This window comes from Phycodurus eques, chromosome 5 (genome assembly GCF_024500275.1).
Source record: "Phycodurus eques isolate BA_2022a chromosome 5, UOR_Pequ_1.1, whole genome shotgun sequence".
Classification (NCBI taxonomy): Eukaryota; Metazoa; Chordata; class Actinopteri; order Syngnathiformes; family Syngnathidae; genus Phycodurus; species Phycodurus eques.
This window is the reverse complement of record NC_084529.1, coordinates 1,157,266-1,175,845: the sequence shown is the minus strand read 5'-3', so window position 1 is coordinate 1,175,845 and position 18,580 is coordinate 1,157,266. Positions and strand designations below refer to the sequence as shown.

Here is an 18,580-nt window from a genome sequence, read left to right as displayed (position 1 = left end):
TCATCTCGTCTCTCCATAAAATATTCCTCCAAAATTGTCTTAGGAATCGTACAGCTGTTGTTTTTTTTTTTTCTTTTTTTTTGCAAAAGTAAGACGAGCCTCCATGTTCTTTTTGGCTTTTCGGTTTGGCAGTGGTTTTGGCCTTGAAACTGGGCCTCGGATAATATATTTGCCCAGCCACTTCCTTATTGTTGAGTCATGAACACTGACCTTAACTGAGGCAATGGAGAACTGCAGTTCTTTCGATGTCGTTCCTTTGTGACCTCCTGAATGAGTGGACGCTGTGCTCTTGGGGTAATGTTTGTAGGCTGGCCGCTCCTGGGAAGGTTCCCCCACTGTTCCATGTTTTCTCCACTTGAGGATTATGGCTCTCACTGTGGAAATGGCTTTGTAACCCTTTCCGGACTGATAGACCGATGTCAATTACTTATTATTTCGCATCTGGTCTTGAATTTCTTTGGATCGTGGCATTGTGCTGCAGCTTTTTGACTGATTTCTCGATTGAGAAGGTCTGGAGTTAATCAGGCTTGGGTGCGGTCAGTTCAAATGAACCAAAAAAAGGGGATTAGCCAGTTAATTGTTGACTGAACAAGGGGCTGATTACTTTTTCACAAAGTGTCAGGTAGCTATATATTTGTTTTCTTCATCAATAAAATCACCATTCAAAAACTGCATTTTATGTTGTCTTTGTTTGATGTTCTTATACATTTACTGTAAGTGGAGAAACGATGCCAAAAAATGAGAATTTGAGGAGGGGCCCAATTTGTTTTCACGGCACTGTAAAACACGAGCTAAAATGACTAAAAGTTTTCAATTGTTTTTGTCTGTGAATATGCAAATATTCCAATCAAATAAAAGGATCGCTCTTTCTTTAACATTCCCCAGAGGTTCAAGCAGCTTTTGTCAAGTCTTTAAATGCATATCAAAATACACAGATTATAAACAACAACACCGCTGATTAAAAACAAACAAAACAAGATGAAGTGACGCATATTCTTAACTGGAGTTCTATCCTGGAGGAAAACAAAACAAAACAACAGGGCCATTTTGAACTCCATGCCGACGGTGACGGGAAACTAGGGAGGTCGAAGTCGTCAACGCAATGCGTGTGTATGGACGGTGAGAAAACAAAAAGACCAAGGATACCGGCACGTTGTGCTGCATACGGTTGAACGGCGTACAATTCCGATAGCTTTCTGATAGCTAGGGAACGGGGAGTCTGTTTTACAAACACACACACACACACACACACACACACAGTGTTCATTGTGCTTTTACACTGTAAAAGTAATAATAGCACAACACAAATAACACAACAGTACCAACGCTCCAGGAGAGCGCTTCATTACTGTTGTCATTTCTAAAATGTTTGGATCTCAGAGGATTGTGTATCATGTGGCTTTTCAGTATACTGTATCGTTTGTTCCTCCAACAAACCATTTCTGATAGCACTTGTCCTCATTCGGGTTGTGGTTGGTGAGGAGACTATCCCAGCTGAATTTGTTACACCCCGGACCGATTGCCGGCAGATCAAGTTCGGTATACATTGACGATACATTTGTGGTCGAAAGACATACGGTACTTTGACCTTGAAGCTCACACTCGCTGTGCGCATGGAAGAAGGAGAGCAGCTTTCCTCAAATTTGTCTTTGATTGGGGTCGTGAATGCGCGTCGCAAGAAGAGTGGCGTTGACCCGGATGGTGGGAGGGCCGGAGCATTGGGGAAAGTCCAATAACTGACTGCGCTTGTCTGTGTCTCTGTCCATGGTGCTGAGGGGGACACATCTGCACCCATGCACCTACAGCACGTAGAACAGACTGACAGTCTCTCAGCAAGTCGTGACAACTCTCCACTTTGTGTGAGGTGAACCTTTCCTGAACCTTTGTGCAACAAAAAACCATGCATATTAATGCATTTACCATATGTTGTCTCTATTGGTGGTGGTATTAGCTCATGTATAAGAATTTGGGCTTTGGAACCAGAGGGTAACGCGTTGAGCTAATTGTTGAAGACTTAGCTAAAGAGCTACACAAAAAAGCAGAGTCATGTACATTGCATTCCTTGGCACTGGGCGAAAGTAATGACATAAAGGATACCGCTCAGCATTTCATTTTTATTATGAATGATTATGATTAATGACTATTTGGAGATAACGGGGGAGTTTTTGGCCAACTTCGGCATCGTCAGCTTCTTAAGTTTCTGGAAGCAACTGATGCTGATCACCAGGACTTGCTTTCCTACTCAAATGTCCGCCGGTTACGTTTGGGGAAAGTGTCAAGTCTCCGATTTTCCTGAGCTGAGTGACACAGATTGGCTTTGTGATTTACCGTTTGCTGTGGACATAGTGACACACATGAATGAACTGAACCTGAAGCTACCAGGGAAAGAGCAGTTTGTGCATGAAAGGTATACAAACATCAGAAGCTTCAAAACCAAATTAGCTTCATTCTCGAAGCAAATGTCAAACAAATCATTTGTCCACACTGGCTACGCTGAAAGAGGATCCTAGACACGTGAAAAAATACAGGAAATCACGAGACAACCTGCATGGAGAATTCTGCCATCGGTTCTCTGATTTTGGAACAATCGACAAGATCCAGAAACAGCACCACAGGGGCTGCAGTTGGAACTGATTGAGCTCCAATGTGATACTGTCTCCAAAGAGCAGTTCAACTCTCTTAAACTGGATGAGTTTTATTCTTGATGTGCAGACACATTTCCCAAAATCCGGAAGATGGCACAGAGGATGCTGGTGTTGTTTGGCTCTACATGTGTGTGAACGGACCTTTAGTGTGATGAACACCAACAAAGCATCCTACAGATCCCAGCTGAGTGATGAACACCTCAGATGTGTTCTGAGAATTGCCACAACAAAACTAACCCCAGACTTTGATGAACTGGCAAAAACAAACAAACAAACAAACAAAAAGTGATCAACAAGACTGCTCCCTTTAAAAGTAAATGTAAGCATTAACGCTATATTGCCTTTTCTTACTTTTTTTTTTTTTTTTTTTTAAATGTTTGATATGTAAGCATCTAGTCCTGGCTTGGCCCGCCTGTCAATTTTTAAAAGCCGATGTGGCCCCTGAGTCAAAAGGTTTTCCCACCCCTGTTCTAATCTAACGTTAAAACTGATGCAAGACAGACATTTGGGGGTTTTTTTGGTCAGAAGAATAAATGAGGGTTACGGGGTTCTTTTGGATGTGTCATCTCAGAAGAATGGTCTCATATCCGCCGTCATGTTGCCCAATTGGAAGTATCAGAGAGGCTCCTTAAATGCAATTGGGAACTGAAATTGCACGCCACGGTCTTGCTCTTTGTGCCAGTGAGCCAGCTGAATCTGCAGCTTTTTTTTTTAAAAAGCACTTTCCTGGAAAATAGCCTTTGCTCCACTTACAAAACCATAAAAGTGTGAAAAACCTCCACTAATCATTCATCATCTTCTAATTAATTTCAAAAAAGTCTATACCCATTAAAATATACACATTATGAACGGAGGCAACTTCTGCATTTCCTGCGTATGCCATGCTTCTGTTGTAACATCCTCTCACTCTCCTGAGATGTTAACGAAGTAAGTGTGCTGGGAAGAGGAGAGCACTCACCTCAAATGCCATCCGCTCACCAAATGTATGTATGAGGAGATGTCTTAAGTAAATCCAACAACAGGAAGTTATCGACTCCATCCAACATCCTGCCTTCTGAAAGCTAATGAGCGGCTGTAAATAAGTCGTCTCTGCAGACAGTTTCCCGGTGTGTGTTCGAGTGCACGTGTGTGTGCACATTTGACTCACGCAGAGAAGTGCTATGCCTGCCACTGAGAACTGTGCTGCACACAGCTTCTAGCGAAGAGTTTCAGCTCAATCTGCTAATGAGACACATTTCTCCCATCTTTACAGAGAGAGGCATTAACAAGGTTCCTGGTATTCTTTGCGGATGTGGTTGTGTGCCTTACTCACCTCCAGCCACAGACCATAGAACCCGCAGAGAACCTGCTGAGAGCTGCTGACCTTCAACCCTAATTATGTCCACCTCACTCAAAGTCAGTGTCTAACACAGCATTGTGACGCAACTTGTAGTTTAGTCTTGTGAAGCAGTGTGAGAACATCAGTTTACCCCTGGTGAACGGTTAATCATCATTTATGGTACTTATAACCGTGTTATTTTCTCATTATTCTGGTTTACTACCGGCATCCGAGTTAGATTACCACACCCAGATAGCTGGGATCGGCTCCAGCGCGCGCACGACCCCAGTGAGGAGAAGCGCTATGGAAGATGGATGGATGGATTATTGGCTTGATGGCCACCATATTATTTAATGCACATCAGAATGATCATATGCATATGCAAATTCAATGCAATTGCTTTGCTATAGCATTGTTCAACATCAATAATAAAATTAACATATGTCACTGTGTGTAGTTAGTACATTAATTCACTCATTCATTTTCTACCACTTATTCTCCCTCTCTCTCTCTCTCTCTCTCTCTCTCTCTCTCTCTCTCTCCATATATATATACGTATATATATGGTGGCCGACTGGTTAGAGCGTCAGCCTCACAGTTCTGAAGACCCGCCTTTGTGGAGTTTGCATGTTCTCCCCGTGCCTGCGTGGGTTTTCTCCGGGCACTCCGGTTTCCTCCCAAAACATGCATTAATTGGAGACTCTAAATTGCCTGTAGCTGTGAGTGCGGATGGTTGTTTGTTTGTATGTACCCTGCGATTGGCTGGGAACCAGTTCAGGGTGTACCCCGCCTCCTGCCCGATGACACCTGGGATTGGCTCCGGCACGCCCGCGACCCTAGTGAGGAGAAGCGGCTCCGAAAATGGATGGATGGATATATATATATATATATATATATATATATATATATATATATATATAACCCCTATTCCAATAAACTTGGGACATTGTGTTTAACATAAATAAAAACAGAATACAATGATTTGCAAATCATGTATGACCGATATTTAATTGAATACACTACAAAGACGAGATATTTAATGTCCAAAGTGATAAACTTTATTGTTTTTAGCAAATTATTACCACTCTCAGTTGAAGTTTACTGTGACAATAAACATAAAACAAGAGAGAATTACATGTTGAATATTTACAACCCCAATTCCAATGAAGTTGGGACGTTGTGTTAAGCATAAATAAAAACAGAATACAACGATTTGCAAATCGTGTTAAGTTATTGAATGTTCAAACTGATAAACTTTATTGTTTTTAGCAAATAATCATGAACTTAGAATTTCATGGCTGCAACACATTCCCAAAAAGCTGGGACAGGGTCACGTTTACCGCTGTGTTACATCACCTTTTCTTTTAACAACATTCAATAAACGTTTGGGAACGGAGGACACCAATTGTTGAAGCTTTGTAGGTGGAATTCTTTCCCATTCTTGCTCGATGTACAGCTGGAGCTGTTCAACAGTCCGGGGTCTCCGTTGTCGTATTTTACGCTTCATAATGCGCCACACATTTTCAATGGGAGACAGGTCTGGACTGCAGGCGGGCCAGTCTAGTCCCCGCACTCTTTTACCACGAAAGCCACGCTGTTGTAACACATGCAGAATGTGCTTTGGCATTGTCTTCCTGAAATAAGCAGGGGCGTCCATGAAAAAGACGTTGCTTGGATGGCAGCATATGTTTCTCCAAAACCTGTATGTACCTTTCAGCATGAATGGTGCCTTCACAGATGTGTAAGCGACCCATGCCATTGGCACTAACACAGGCCCATCCCATCACAGATGCTGACTTTTGAACTTTGCATCCATAACAGTCCGGATGGTTCTTTTCCTCTTTGGCCCAGAGGACACGACGTCCACAATTTCCCAAAACAATTTGAAATGTGGACTCGTCGGACCACAGAACACTTTTCCACTTTGCATCGGTCCATCTTAGATGCGCTCGGGTCCAGAGAAGCCGGCAGAGTTTCTGGGTGTTGTTGGTAAATGGCTTTTCCTTTGCATAGTAGAGTTTGAAGTTGCACTTACGGATGTAGTGCAGAACTGTATTTACTGACATTGGTTTTCTGAAGTGTTCCTGAGCCCATGCGGTGATATCCTTTAGACATTGATGTCGCTTTTTGATGCAGTGCCGCCCGAGGGATCGAAGGTCACGGGCATTCGATGTCGGTTTTCGGCCTTGCCGCTTATATGCTATGATTTCTCCAGATTCTCTGAATCTTTTGAAGATATTATGGACCGTAGATGATGAAATCCCTAATTGTACAATTGTACATTGAGGAACATTGTCCTTAAACTGTTCGACTATTTTCTCGTGCACTTGTTCACAAAGAGGTGAACCTCGCCCCATCTTTGCTTGTGAATGACTGAGCAATTCAGGGAAGCTCCTTTTCTACCCAATCGTGGCACCCACCTGTTCCCAATGAGCCTGTTCACCAATTAGCCTGCTCACCTTTTTTGCAACCTGTCCCAGATTTTTTGGAACGTGTTGCAGCCATAAAATTAACATTGACCATTAAATATCTTGTCTTGTAGTGTATTCAATAAAATATAGGTTGAACATGATTTGCAAATCATTGTATTCTGTTTTTATTTATGTTTAACAAAACATCCCAACTTCATTGGAATTGGGGTTGTATATATATATATCCATCTGCCTCACAGTTCTGAGGACCGGGGTTCAATCCCCGACCCCGCCTGTGTGGAGTTTGCATGTTCTCCCCGTGTCCGCGTGGCTTTTCTCCGGGCACTCCGCTTTCCTCTCGCATTCCCCAAAACATGCGTGGTAGGTTGATTGAAGGCTCTAAATTGCCTTTAGGTGTGAATGTCAGTGCGAATGGTTGTCTGTTTAAGTGTGCCCTATGATTGGATGGCGACCAGTTCAGGGTGTACCCCGCCTCTCGCCCGAAGATAGCTGTGATAGGCTCCAGCACGCCTGCGACACTAGTGAGGTACAAAAAATGGATGGCTGGATAGATCCAGTGAACACTATTTGCTTATATATACAGTATAAAGATGGTATCTTGAGTTTTAATCCAAAGAAATATTGATATCGATCAAAATCTAACTTACTGGATTTGAAACAAAAACCTAAGTTATGAAATGTTCTTTCCAGCAGTATTTCATGGAATTTCTTGGAGACCCTTGCCACATGGCGGATAGAAGCCACCAGCTTTGACCCTTCCAGTATCACAGTGTCCAGTTAGCTCGGGATGGTCACTGATTCACCAGAGTGGTGATAAGATCTGTTGGCTGAGCTGATAAATCCTCTTGTGTTGAGATCATTGACATTTGGCCAGCCATCATTATGAAACCCCATTGCCTCTGCAGTAACCTGTCTTTTCACAGAAGTGAATGGTTGATTTATCGCTTGTGTTCTGCGTGCGTGCGTGTGTGTGTGTGTGTGTGCGTGCATGGGATATGTGAGATGACCATCGATCTCTCCATCCAGCACTGTAAACCTTCACCAGAACACCACTTGTACTTTAGTGAAAGTCATACTAAATTTACAGCACGTGTTTGCTGGGAGAAAGTCCTCTTGGGGTTCAGGTCCACCAATTGAAATAAACAAAACTGTATTGAAACTAGAAAAAAAAGAGATGAAGAATGAGGATGATAAAGACACGCAAAGACTTAACATAAAAATGCATGAAAACACGAGGGAGTCTGCATTTCTTTGAAAGTTTAGGAAAAAAGAATCATTGCAAAACAGCTCCTCATACGAGAGAGAACATTCAACGAAGAGGTCACAGCTGGATGTTACCAGTTGTGACCATGAGAGGTCTGTTTCTCATTTGCAAGTTGTAAAAAAAAAAAAAAAAAAAACAGGAGTATCCCCTTAACTGTAACCAAGTTGTTTCTGCTGAAATCATGATAACAAAGTTCCTCTCATATTGAGGAAGGAGTGGCTTTTAAGCCAAAGTTGAACCTTTTCCTGAACCCATCGCAGTCATCCTTGTGCATTCATCTAACCAGAACTTAATGGCAGTGTTATCATCCATCCATCCATCCATTTTCAACACCGCTTATCCCGGTTAGGGTGGCGGCGTTCCGGAGCCTATCCCGGCTGACTTCACGCGAAAGGCGGACTACGCCCTGTACTGGTCGCCGGTCAGTCGCAGGGCACATATAGACGCGGACAACCATTCGCATTCACACTCACGCCGTCACTGAGTGGGAATTGATCCCACGCTGCCCGCTCCAAAGTCAGTTGAGTGCACCACTACACCATCAGTGATAGTGTTATCACATTATTGAAACAAAATTTAAAAAAAATAAAAGCGTTTTGTTGGCAAGTTCGGACGACTCTTTGGAAGAATAGTCAGCGATAGGAAATACCCATCGTGATACCTCTGACCATCTCAGAAGTCTTTACACACTGTCGCGACATAATCCATCAATGAAAATAAATCTGAGGAAATCTTTTTTTTCCCTTAAATGTAAACAGTAATAAGTAGTTGCACCCTATGTAGTGGTACACACAATCCAATTTCCATCATGGGATCCATTTTTGCTCAGCGAACTGACGGTGTGAATGTGAGTGGAAATGGTTTTGACTGTGTGCGCGGCGATTGACCGATGACCAATCCAGGGTGTTGTCTGCCGATCGCCCGCAGCTGGGAGAGGCGCCAGCTTCCCTGTGACTCTGACCAGGAGAGACGGTATATACATCTACCCTCTATTTATATCTACTGTGTATCAATTTATACTCTACATCTATATATTGATCTATAACTACATCATCAATATCCACATCTAAACGATATAAATAAACTCACAAAATGCAGTCACGAAGGAAGAGTCCATTTCATTTGTGGGATTTGGTGGTATCTTTTTCATTCAACGCTTCCAATGGAACTGTCCACCCTGACAATTGCACTGGGGCCACCCGTGCCTTCGGTGCAGTACCACGTTGTGCCACAACGCGCTAAAAATACTTACAAAAATATATATTTCAAACTTTTTAAAGCAATTGAGAGGGGAAAAACTTGAATATATGTACGGTATAGTTACACACCCCACGCGGTACCCCGGGAGCGCCCGATCTCGGAAGCTGAGCAGGGTCGGTCTGGGTCGGTAGTTGGATGGGAGGCCATCTCGAGATATCAGGTGCTGGCGTCGGGCAGTGTGCCAGTCACCTGCTCCCGTAAAAACCCGCAGGTTACAGAAAACGTAATTGTGACCTGTGTGTGCCTCGTGGCGCTGAGAGCTCTCACGGACGAACTGTATGACCATATGGTTGCTCTATATTGCAGATTTCGATCTGTCCCTTTCCATCATCGGGGGTGCCTTGGGAAACAATCCAATTTCACTTCATTTGATTGAAAAGGATTGTTTATTCATCACAAATATATCTTTGGTCGTGTATCTATGCCAGCGATGTATAATGACAAGCAAAACAATTAAATGCTAGATTTTTCTTCCGTAAAATTGGCGCCTCAATAAAGGTACAATGCAGTATACGATACGGCCTTTACAGCTTTGCTAAAACCGATTCAATGAGGATTTTTCACACTCATCTGTATTTCTATACACCTAATTTTGTGCTCCTCCTTTGGTGAAAAAGCCTCCAATCCACATGACCTGATGCATTCATTGGTCGTATAAAGTCTATAATAAGCACATTTCAAGTCATTATTTGTGGTATGTGAAAATAATTGCATCACGTCATGTCATAACTTCTCGGAAAGACGGCCGACTGGTTAGAGCGTCAGCCTCACAGGTCCGAGGACCCGGGTTCGATCCCCGGCCCCGCCTGTGTGGAGTTTGCGTGTTCTCCCCGTGCCCGCGTGGCTTTTCTCCGGGCACTCCGCTTTCCTCCCACATCCCGAAAACACGCACGTTAATTGAAGACTCTAAATCGCCCGTAGGTGTGAATGTGAGTGTGAATGGTTGTTTGTTTCTATGGGCCCTGCGATTGGCTGGCAACCGGTTCAGGGTGCGCGATGATAACTGGGATAGGCTCCGGCACGCCCGCGACCCGCGTGAGGAGAAGCGGCTCAGAAAATGGATGGATGGATGGAGAAAGCACCTTCTCTCGTGAAGTCTGTCACAACTTCAGTGACAACTTTACTCGAAAGAAAGTGTTACCTCGGAGGCCGGCGGTGCTGTCTTGTGAAACAATCTGACTCCGCCCACTCATTTTCTCAAAGTCCCTCCCACACAGCACCATGCTGATCTTTGGTTGAGTTTTGGAAGCCTTCATTCATAAAATAAACTTTAGTTCATTGATAAAAATCAACAGCAACATTCATGATGATCAATGTTTTTTTTTTTAATTTAAAAAAAACAACAAACATTGACCGATTAGATTTGGAATCAAACTCAAGCCCTTCATTGAAATACCATGCTTTTAATGAGGACAAACTATCTGCAACACTATTATGTATTCGTATAAAAATCCGTTTATCAGGCAATCTTTAAGGTATGAATTAAAATGAAGTAATGACTGCCAAATCTATATATTATATAGAGATTTGAAAACTGTTTCTCAGTCACAGGCATGTTTCTCAATCTACATGCATGCGTGTAACATGACACACTGGCATGTTTGCACAATCTGAAGGTTCATGCACACACGTTTTCCTTTGACTTTCATGTGAACTATACTTCCAGGGAGGGAGCAAAAAACTTTGCTTAACACAGCCTGCCCTTGAGCAGATAACTCTGTTTGTTTAGCTACATTTCGGACTTTAGATGCAGGGATGGTCTGGGAAATTAATGTTTTGACATCATGTGGAAATTAGCAAAGGGCTAAGATGTAAGACGCAAAAGGAGGAAGCGTTAGCCTCGCCAACGACGGCAACTTACCTCGCTCATTAATTCTTTCACTGACAAACTTGTTGGTATACTTGTTAAAGAAAGGCAAACCCACAACGGTGACTGAAACAACCAGAAATTGGGGAGACTGGATTTTGATCAAATGAATAGTCCCAGTCTACAAAGCCTATGGGAGAATGTCCTTCGGACAGATGAGACAACATTGGAGCTTTTTGGGAAGTCACGCCGGCAAAAATGATTGAGGCGACGATATAGCATACAAGGAAAGCAACACTGTGCTTATTGTGAAACATGGAGGAGGCGGCGTTGTTCCAGGGCTGCTTTGCTACTTCTGGCAAAGGGTGTCTTGAATCTGTGGCACGGTACAATTCAATCTCAAGACGAGTAAGACGTTCTGGAGATAAATGTGCTGCCCAGTGTCGGAAAGCTCGCTCTCAGGGGCAGGTCGCGGCGCTTCCGGCAGAATACCGAGCCGAAATGTATTTAAAAACACCTCGGAATGGGGACGGACACGACATTGGTCTTCTCCCTGACCTAAAACATGCAGTCTTCAGAAGGTACGCTATAAACTTGACACAGCTGGAGCGGTTTGCCTGCGAGCGTTACCGAACTCGTTTCATTGCAGTGACGGCCTCAAACCGCTTTTCACAACAAATGACTAAGTTATCATTTTTGCCTGGGAAGCTTTCGTGACTTTTGTTTTGCAAAACAATTCCGCAAGTTGGACGATTCAAAGCCTTTAATTCGTCAATTTTCTGTATATTTGTGTTTCTCATTACGTCTGTCAGTTTTCAAGTGATTTCAGTTCTGTTCTTGTGTTCTTTCTTTCACGGAGGGGAATTACACATCCCCCTCCCCCCCTGTATATTATGAACACACGTAACAGTCTTGGTTTTCCTGATCGTAAAAGCATTCATCGAGGAAGATTTACAAGCAGAAGCAGAGAAAAGAAACAACTGTCACTTGTTGTATTCTGGCATTCGCAGCCCTTCAATGCCCTCATTCTTTGACAGAGTGTATTGCAACAATATTTAGGGATGAAGTCATCGCCTCTTCCATCATTACATGCTAATATTTGCACTCTAAAAGGAGTCACAGGAGAAGTGACTTCAAAAAAAGCACAGCTCACGTAACAGCTGTCACCTGTGCGATGCCTCGGCCTTCTCAAGGTCAAGTAGGCTGTGGTCGTTACCGTAGCAAAAACGTGCGAAGAGCTTTTCAAAAGCATGTGAGACTGCTTTTTATTGCACGATGAAAATGAGACAGAACTTCTGACCACTAACGGGTTTCCAGAGTGGATGTTTCATCACCCCAGCCAAAGGATTTCCACGCAGACTGTGTCTTCTTCTTTGGCTCCCTCGGGAGGACTTTGTCTGGGTCACGGTAACCTCGAGTCCCGCGGCTGTGGCACAAGCAGCAGCAGTATAACAAGTTGTAGTTTGAGCACCATTACAACACCAGCAGCGGAACATCATTAATGACATTCGTCTTGATGCCACCAGCTAAAAGCTAAGAGGGGTTTCGCTTATGTCATCGCAAAGGCAGCAGTGGTATGCTGCCATCTGCAGTTGTCATTGTCACAGCTCTTTTTCCTCCCCAAACCACTTTTTTGAGGCGGCTTCTGTCGTCCGGGTCATTAGCGTATCTGTCACGCTGGAGACAGATGGGGCCCCAAATGTACTTTACAAATATGCGGCAATTCAAAGCACAAATGCACTTTCACGTCATTCCAAATGCGAGGCTGAAGTCGTCACTTGATTTGAACTTAAGTTATTTTCTGCTCAACCTCTCTCAGACCTCGGATCGGAATTCCTGAAGGAGACAGACTCGGTGCAAATGGAAAATTCACTCAGCAATGCATGGTTGCATTCAATTTATTTCAGCAAAAACATTTGTAATAAAACTATTCAACTCGCGCTGCAACTACCGATTATTTTAACAATCGACTAATCTAATCTTTCGATGAATCCGATTATCAAACATTTTCTGGCTTCCATCCCTTTATTCGAAATACTATCAATTGATTATGAGTCAGCAATTGGCTTATTCCGTAACATGTCAAAAAATGGGCAAAAATGTCGATCATTGTTTTCCGAAGTAAAAGCAGATGTTTGCAAAAGTCTTCTTTTGATTCAACAAAAAGCTAATCCGTCTGATTTCATAGAGGGCTACAGACATCAGAGAATATTTATTGTCGGGAGCTTGAAATTCTGAGGAATTGGACAATTTTAAATTCAACAATGGCTCTAAAACTATTGATCGATTATCAAAATAGTTTGATAGATTAAGATTAGATGAAGTTGATCATTGATTAGTTGTCAATTAATCGATTCATTGTTGCACTTCTAAATTAACACAAATAATGAGTAGTATTTATTTATTTATTTTCAAATTATGGTTTTAAAAGGCAGGGGACTTGAAATAAGAATAAGGAAACTGCACACATACTTTAGCTTAGTTAAAATGTTGTTGTTTTTCGCGAAACCTTTTCAAAAGGTGGATTTCATATACCTGTATATCACGCTGTGTCACAAAACAAGGTATTATCTTACCGACATTTATTTGATTTACACAATTGTGTAGGATTATGTAGATAAGGTTGCGCCACTTAAGTCACCAGTATACTAGAATGTATTTTAAAGCCAATACCCTTTGCTAAACATGATTATTTTTTTTATGACTTGAGAACTGAGGCCACGGGTCTTTTTTCTTCCATTTTCTGTGCTTATGAGAAGTCGGTGGCGAGTGGTGGATGCTGAGTAGGAAGACGTGGTCTGGCTCGACTGCTCGCAGGCCACATCAAGTGTCTGTAGTTTGGAACGGTTCTGTAATAGGTCAGCGTAATGATTCACAGTGAGCTCTGCCATCGCCTGTGAATGGATAAAACGAACTCAGCCCAGATCTAGTTTTCCTAAAATATTTTGAGAGTAAATCTTTTTGCTGACTTGAGAAAGACCGCAGGACCCGTTTTGCCAAAATGGCCTTGAACAACTGGTACAAACACACCCAGGGGTGGTCACGCATGCCTCCTCTTGGCTGCCACAAAGGTCATGTGTAGGTTACACAGAGCTGTTCAAGTTACCACTGGTGCTGTGCCCTTATAAGCGGCCGCCAGATTTATTAGGTCATAGAATAGCGGGCCATAACCCATAAAATGTTACGAAGCCCGCAGTGCTGAAATTTTTTTTTATTTCAAAATCTATGTAAGGATGAGCCATTGTTTCTGTTTATGGCGATGGTGCGATACTCTCAGTCATAAATACTTGAATAGCTTGGAGGACAGTGTATTCATTGATCATTAAGGGGCGAGTTCACCCAAGTGACCCAACAACAAATACAAACTTCTAATCATCCACAGCAGTCCACATAGCTACACTAGAGAAAATGGGTCGGGCCGACAAATTTCAAGTCCTTCTCGACTCTTTGCATAAGAACTAAATGCGTCCGATTGAGTTCAATTGCTTCAGTCATTCTGGTCATTTGAAGTGATTTGAGTGACCGATGACTGGCAAGGTGATGTTGCATATCTATGAAGGAAAAAAGAAAAAGACAGCAGAAGATAGTAAGGCTCCTTTGCCTTTCTGACTCGATAAAACATGTCTCACAGCGGAATCATTTACCTCTCAAAACGTTCGCACGCCTAGGAATTAAAATATACAGAATGAAATAATTCACTGTCGCACACGTTGAACAGTAGAAACAGACCTGGGGGCTTCTACAAAATGGGAATAGCTGCCACAGCTCCATTCATGAGCAAAGGCCGGTCCATGTGATGAGATCATGTTGGACTGGAGAGAGCATTATAATACTAAAGCCCATTTGCAGATGGAACAACTTAATTCAGCTGTGCATTCCCTGACTCCTTCTATGAATAAAATCCTCCCACACAGAACCATTGCTGCGGACTTCCAGACAGTGGAATGCTGCCCGCAGTTCCCATTATAGAGCCCAGCATCCGTCTGGTCCTCCACGAAAGGGGAACATTTACATAACATAACCGTTAGCCGCAATGCCACTGTAGACAGACAAGCATAGTAGGCTTTGCACGTAACTTTGCATATAAAAGTAGGAACCGGAGATGATTGCGACTGTTTTATTGACAATAAGTCCAGCTACATTGTATTTTCTTTAACGTGTGTAGCGTAACGACCTCACCTGATGACATCGTCACACTTTGACAGCTGCCACATTTCATTATATATGTATATATATATAAAACAACAACAACACCCGTTCAATGGGCATTCTGGTGGAGAGCAGCGTTAACTGGTGAATTCCTTCGTTCTTGGAGCGCTGGGCAATCTTTCTTAGTTGATTATCTCACGCGGCCCCCGCTGTCATCCATGCATGCAGCCATTACAGCAATGAATCACTCTGCACTTTCACCATTGTACTACTCATTCCGTGGGCCATTTGGTTGTGATTTACTAAGAGAGAAGTTTACAGCAAATTTGTTCCTTCCTCTCCTTTTTCCTTCATCTCTTCTCCCTCCGCGTCCCGCTTCCCATTCACATCAGTATGATGGCATTTCATTGTGTTCTGTTTGTTTCCTCAGGACTCCTTTCATCTGCCGCTCTGTCTGGCCTCATATCATTTCTAAAGTGGACCCAAATGCTTTCTCTGGCACGCGCCGACGTGCGATTCCAGTAAGTCTGAGACATAAATCGAATATTTGACAAAAAAGACAAATAAATACAAGTGTAAATAACCTCTTGGAAATGGCCTTAGCAACTTCTGTGTATAATCAGGCTATCGTACGAGTGCGCACATATGTGTCTGTGTGAACATGACGTACATCTGCGTGAGAAAGGAAGAGAGACGACTCGTGACACGTTAACCGTCGTGTTTGTGTGTGTTTTTCAGGGCGCAAGTGACTAAATGCGTTTTATAACGGATGTGTGAAATGTTGCTCGCGGAGCTGCAAATGTCTGACACAACCCCTGAGGCCCCCAAAGAGTGACGCCTCCCTCTGACCATACAACACCCCCACACCTCCGGCACGAGTAACATTCGAACAACAAAAACATCATTATGGCTTGGCATTTATCTTATGGCTAAGCGTCTTACTGATTCACTGTCGTCTGCCCAGGATTCTAAATGAGCTTCCAGGAAAGGAAAACATAGCGGGGGTAGAGAAGTTCAGAAAGAAAGAATGACATATTATTTGGAGTTGTGCAAGGTGATTCAGAAAAACCGATGCATGTCTGCAATCTGAATTTCATAATGATGAGTTGATAGGATAGCCTCTTTGCTTTTGTTTTTGTTTTTGTTCGTGTGCATCATACTCCGACGCTTGCCTTGTGCCGCCGGTGAGTTGATACATTTGACATGTTTGTGTGTGGGTATTGTGTCGGGACTAAGCGGTCATTGTATTTCAGACATGTGGCACATTCTGCGTTGCGTGATTCACTTCGGCCAGCATCTGTCCTCTTGGCAGTCTCAGACAAAAGAACAACACGTAAGTGACCCCAGTGGAAACCGAGATCTGACCAAACCTCTAAATATACACCCCCCAAAAAAAGCCTTAGATGGCATTATTTTAGCTGCGGGGCCACGTTGTTTTTTCCGCTGTCATTGCTATCGGGTCTTGAAGAACCAAATTGCTGCCAGCACAGCAATGTCAACAATAATTGAAAAGTCAGAAATAATTTGTGGGTTTTGTTTTTTTTTCGTCATTATTTTCTTCTGAAAACTTGGATTAAGTCAAGTTCAAGAGTCTTCTTGTGTGTTCGCTGCTCCGAATTAGCTTTGGTAAAGTCTGCATGTTGTTCATTTAAGGGCATAAGAATGTACAGTCGAGCACTAGAAGAGAGAACTTTTAAAGACGTTTACAGAAATGATGAATCTTTTGTTCATGTAACGAAAGGACAGAGGCCAACAGGGACGGGCAGCGTCGGGGAGGAGCTAATTACATGTGGCCGGATTACGTCATTTCATTAGAAAATCGATGAAATTCTAATTCATTACATTACTGGGAGAAAATTCCAGTTGCTTTCGGACATTTCCGTGATCACGATTTAGGTACATTTGAAAAATAGCCGCAAAAGCTCCGATTATTTTTCATATCGCTTCCTCCTTCTAAAGCCGACACTCGTGATTGCCTCTCTCTGGTGACCACAAAGATGACATATTTGTCCAAATATGACCTTGAAGCACCAGCTTGGGGCGCAATCTATTACTTTGTCTGAGATTTGGAAAATGTTAGACTCAGTTACATTTTTGAACAAAAAATATTGACTTTTGAACAGGTTTATCTTGATGATTTTGGACTTTTTTTCATGGAAAATTCACTTTTATGGTTTGTCATTTGAAGCAATACTGTCTAAATTGAGCACAATTGTCACTGGGTCAACATGGTATGCTATGTTGGTTTTCCACATACTGTACACATATAATGCAACAAAGCTTTTCTTCTCTTTAGGGTTTGGCTTTCCTCCCACTCCAGACTGAATCCCGTATTCTCACGCCGCGCTTTATTGATCCGTTCCCCATCACCAAAATCACCGATCCCACGTCAGTTGAACTTAAACTTCCGCAATCCAACTTTCTGCGTCACTCCTCAAGGCCGTCTCCACCTGCGCTGTTAGCCCTCGGCCGCGCACCTGTCACCAATCGGCCGACATTACCACCTGCGTCGAAGCCTGCCAGATCTTTGAAATCCCCGCCGGAGTATCAGCGTTTCTCCCGCGGTACAACGGCTCGCAAACTTGCACGTAAGCTACGCCAGTCTGAGATAACCTTCTGACCTCCGTGTTCTTCCTTCTCCTCAGTGCTCCCTCCGTGCCGACCTCCTCCGCCACGCCGCCGAGCCACGCACCTCCCGCACGTTGCCCGTCTCGACGACCCGCCGATACGCCTGCGAGTGTCCACCTTGATATCCGCTTCAATAAACCTTTCACCGCAACCGTTTCAGCCTCCGCTTGCAGATTGTGACAGGATGAACTCCTACTTTTATTTCCACTCTTCTTTGTACTTCCTACAAAGATCAAAATAGTCCTCGATTTTGACGTCCAAAATCACACGTTCAAAGGATTTTGACACAATTCACAGGTATAGTGATGTGATGAGCTATTATTATTCTTGTTTGATGTAAATCTGTTTGTTCTTGGCGTGGTCAGGAATGAGAGCTAGCTCGAGCAAAGACCGCCATTGAAAAATATGAAAATGGCCTGTTTAAACATCACATTTTCATCACAGAAAATAGATGGATGGTCGTTAAGTCTTCAAAGTGATTTAAGACAGCCGCCTCGTTGTCGCCAGGTTGCTATCTGGTTAACAATACCGTGGAGAGCCACAGAAGTCACACAGCAATAACAGCCTGTAGCGAATTCATTTTTTAAAAATTCAGTTAAGTTCATTAAATTAGGCTTTTGTACACAATATAATCGTATACATGAGGGGAAAAAAAGTTTGCCTGATGAAAATGTCATTTTGGCCCATGATTACAAATGTCAGGAAAAAAGGAGTTGCCGACCCCTGATCTATGGTTTTAATCCAGTTTTTGGGAGACAAAATATCCAAAGGTATTCAAAATGTAACTAGTTATATTACTTTGAGAAAATCATTGAAAAAGTTACACTACTAGAACATCTTCAACAGGTTATCTTGTAAATTTAACCAACTACATTTACAAGTAATCTTGTAGGTTTAGGTACAGCATATAGCTAGCTAGCTAGCTAGCTAGCTAGCTAGATAGATAGATAGATAGATAGATAGATAGATAGATAGATAGATAGATAGATAGATAGATAGATAGATAGATAGATAGATAGATAGATAGATAGATAGATAGATTTGAAAATATGTAATACATTTATTAGTGCACAGGCA

The 18,580-nt window shown here is 42.8% G+C and overlaps 1 protein-coding gene across 2 annotated transcripts in view; it reads left to right on the top strand.

Moving 5' to 3' along the window:
* The window catches only part of igf2b (insulin-like growth factor 2b), a 53,758-nt gene extending 36,495 nt beyond the window's left edge, over nucleotides 1-17,263 (top strand). The window contains exons 4-6 of one of the 2 annotated variants that reach the window (XR_009768548.1): nucleotides 15,306-15,396; nucleotides 16,129-16,208; nucleotides 17,172-17,263. Coding sequence is in view for 1 of the 2 variants with exons in the window: in XM_061676648.1 (XP_061532632.1) it covers nucleotides 15,306-15,350 (45 nt within the window). In the remaining variant the exon portion in view is untranslated. The remainder of the gene's footprint in view (nucleotides 1-15,305; nucleotides 15,397-16,128; nucleotides 16,209-17,171) is intronic. The other variant, XM_061676648.1, reaches the window with a different exon arrangement.
* Nucleotides 17,264-18,580: the final 1,317 nt, after the last annotated feature.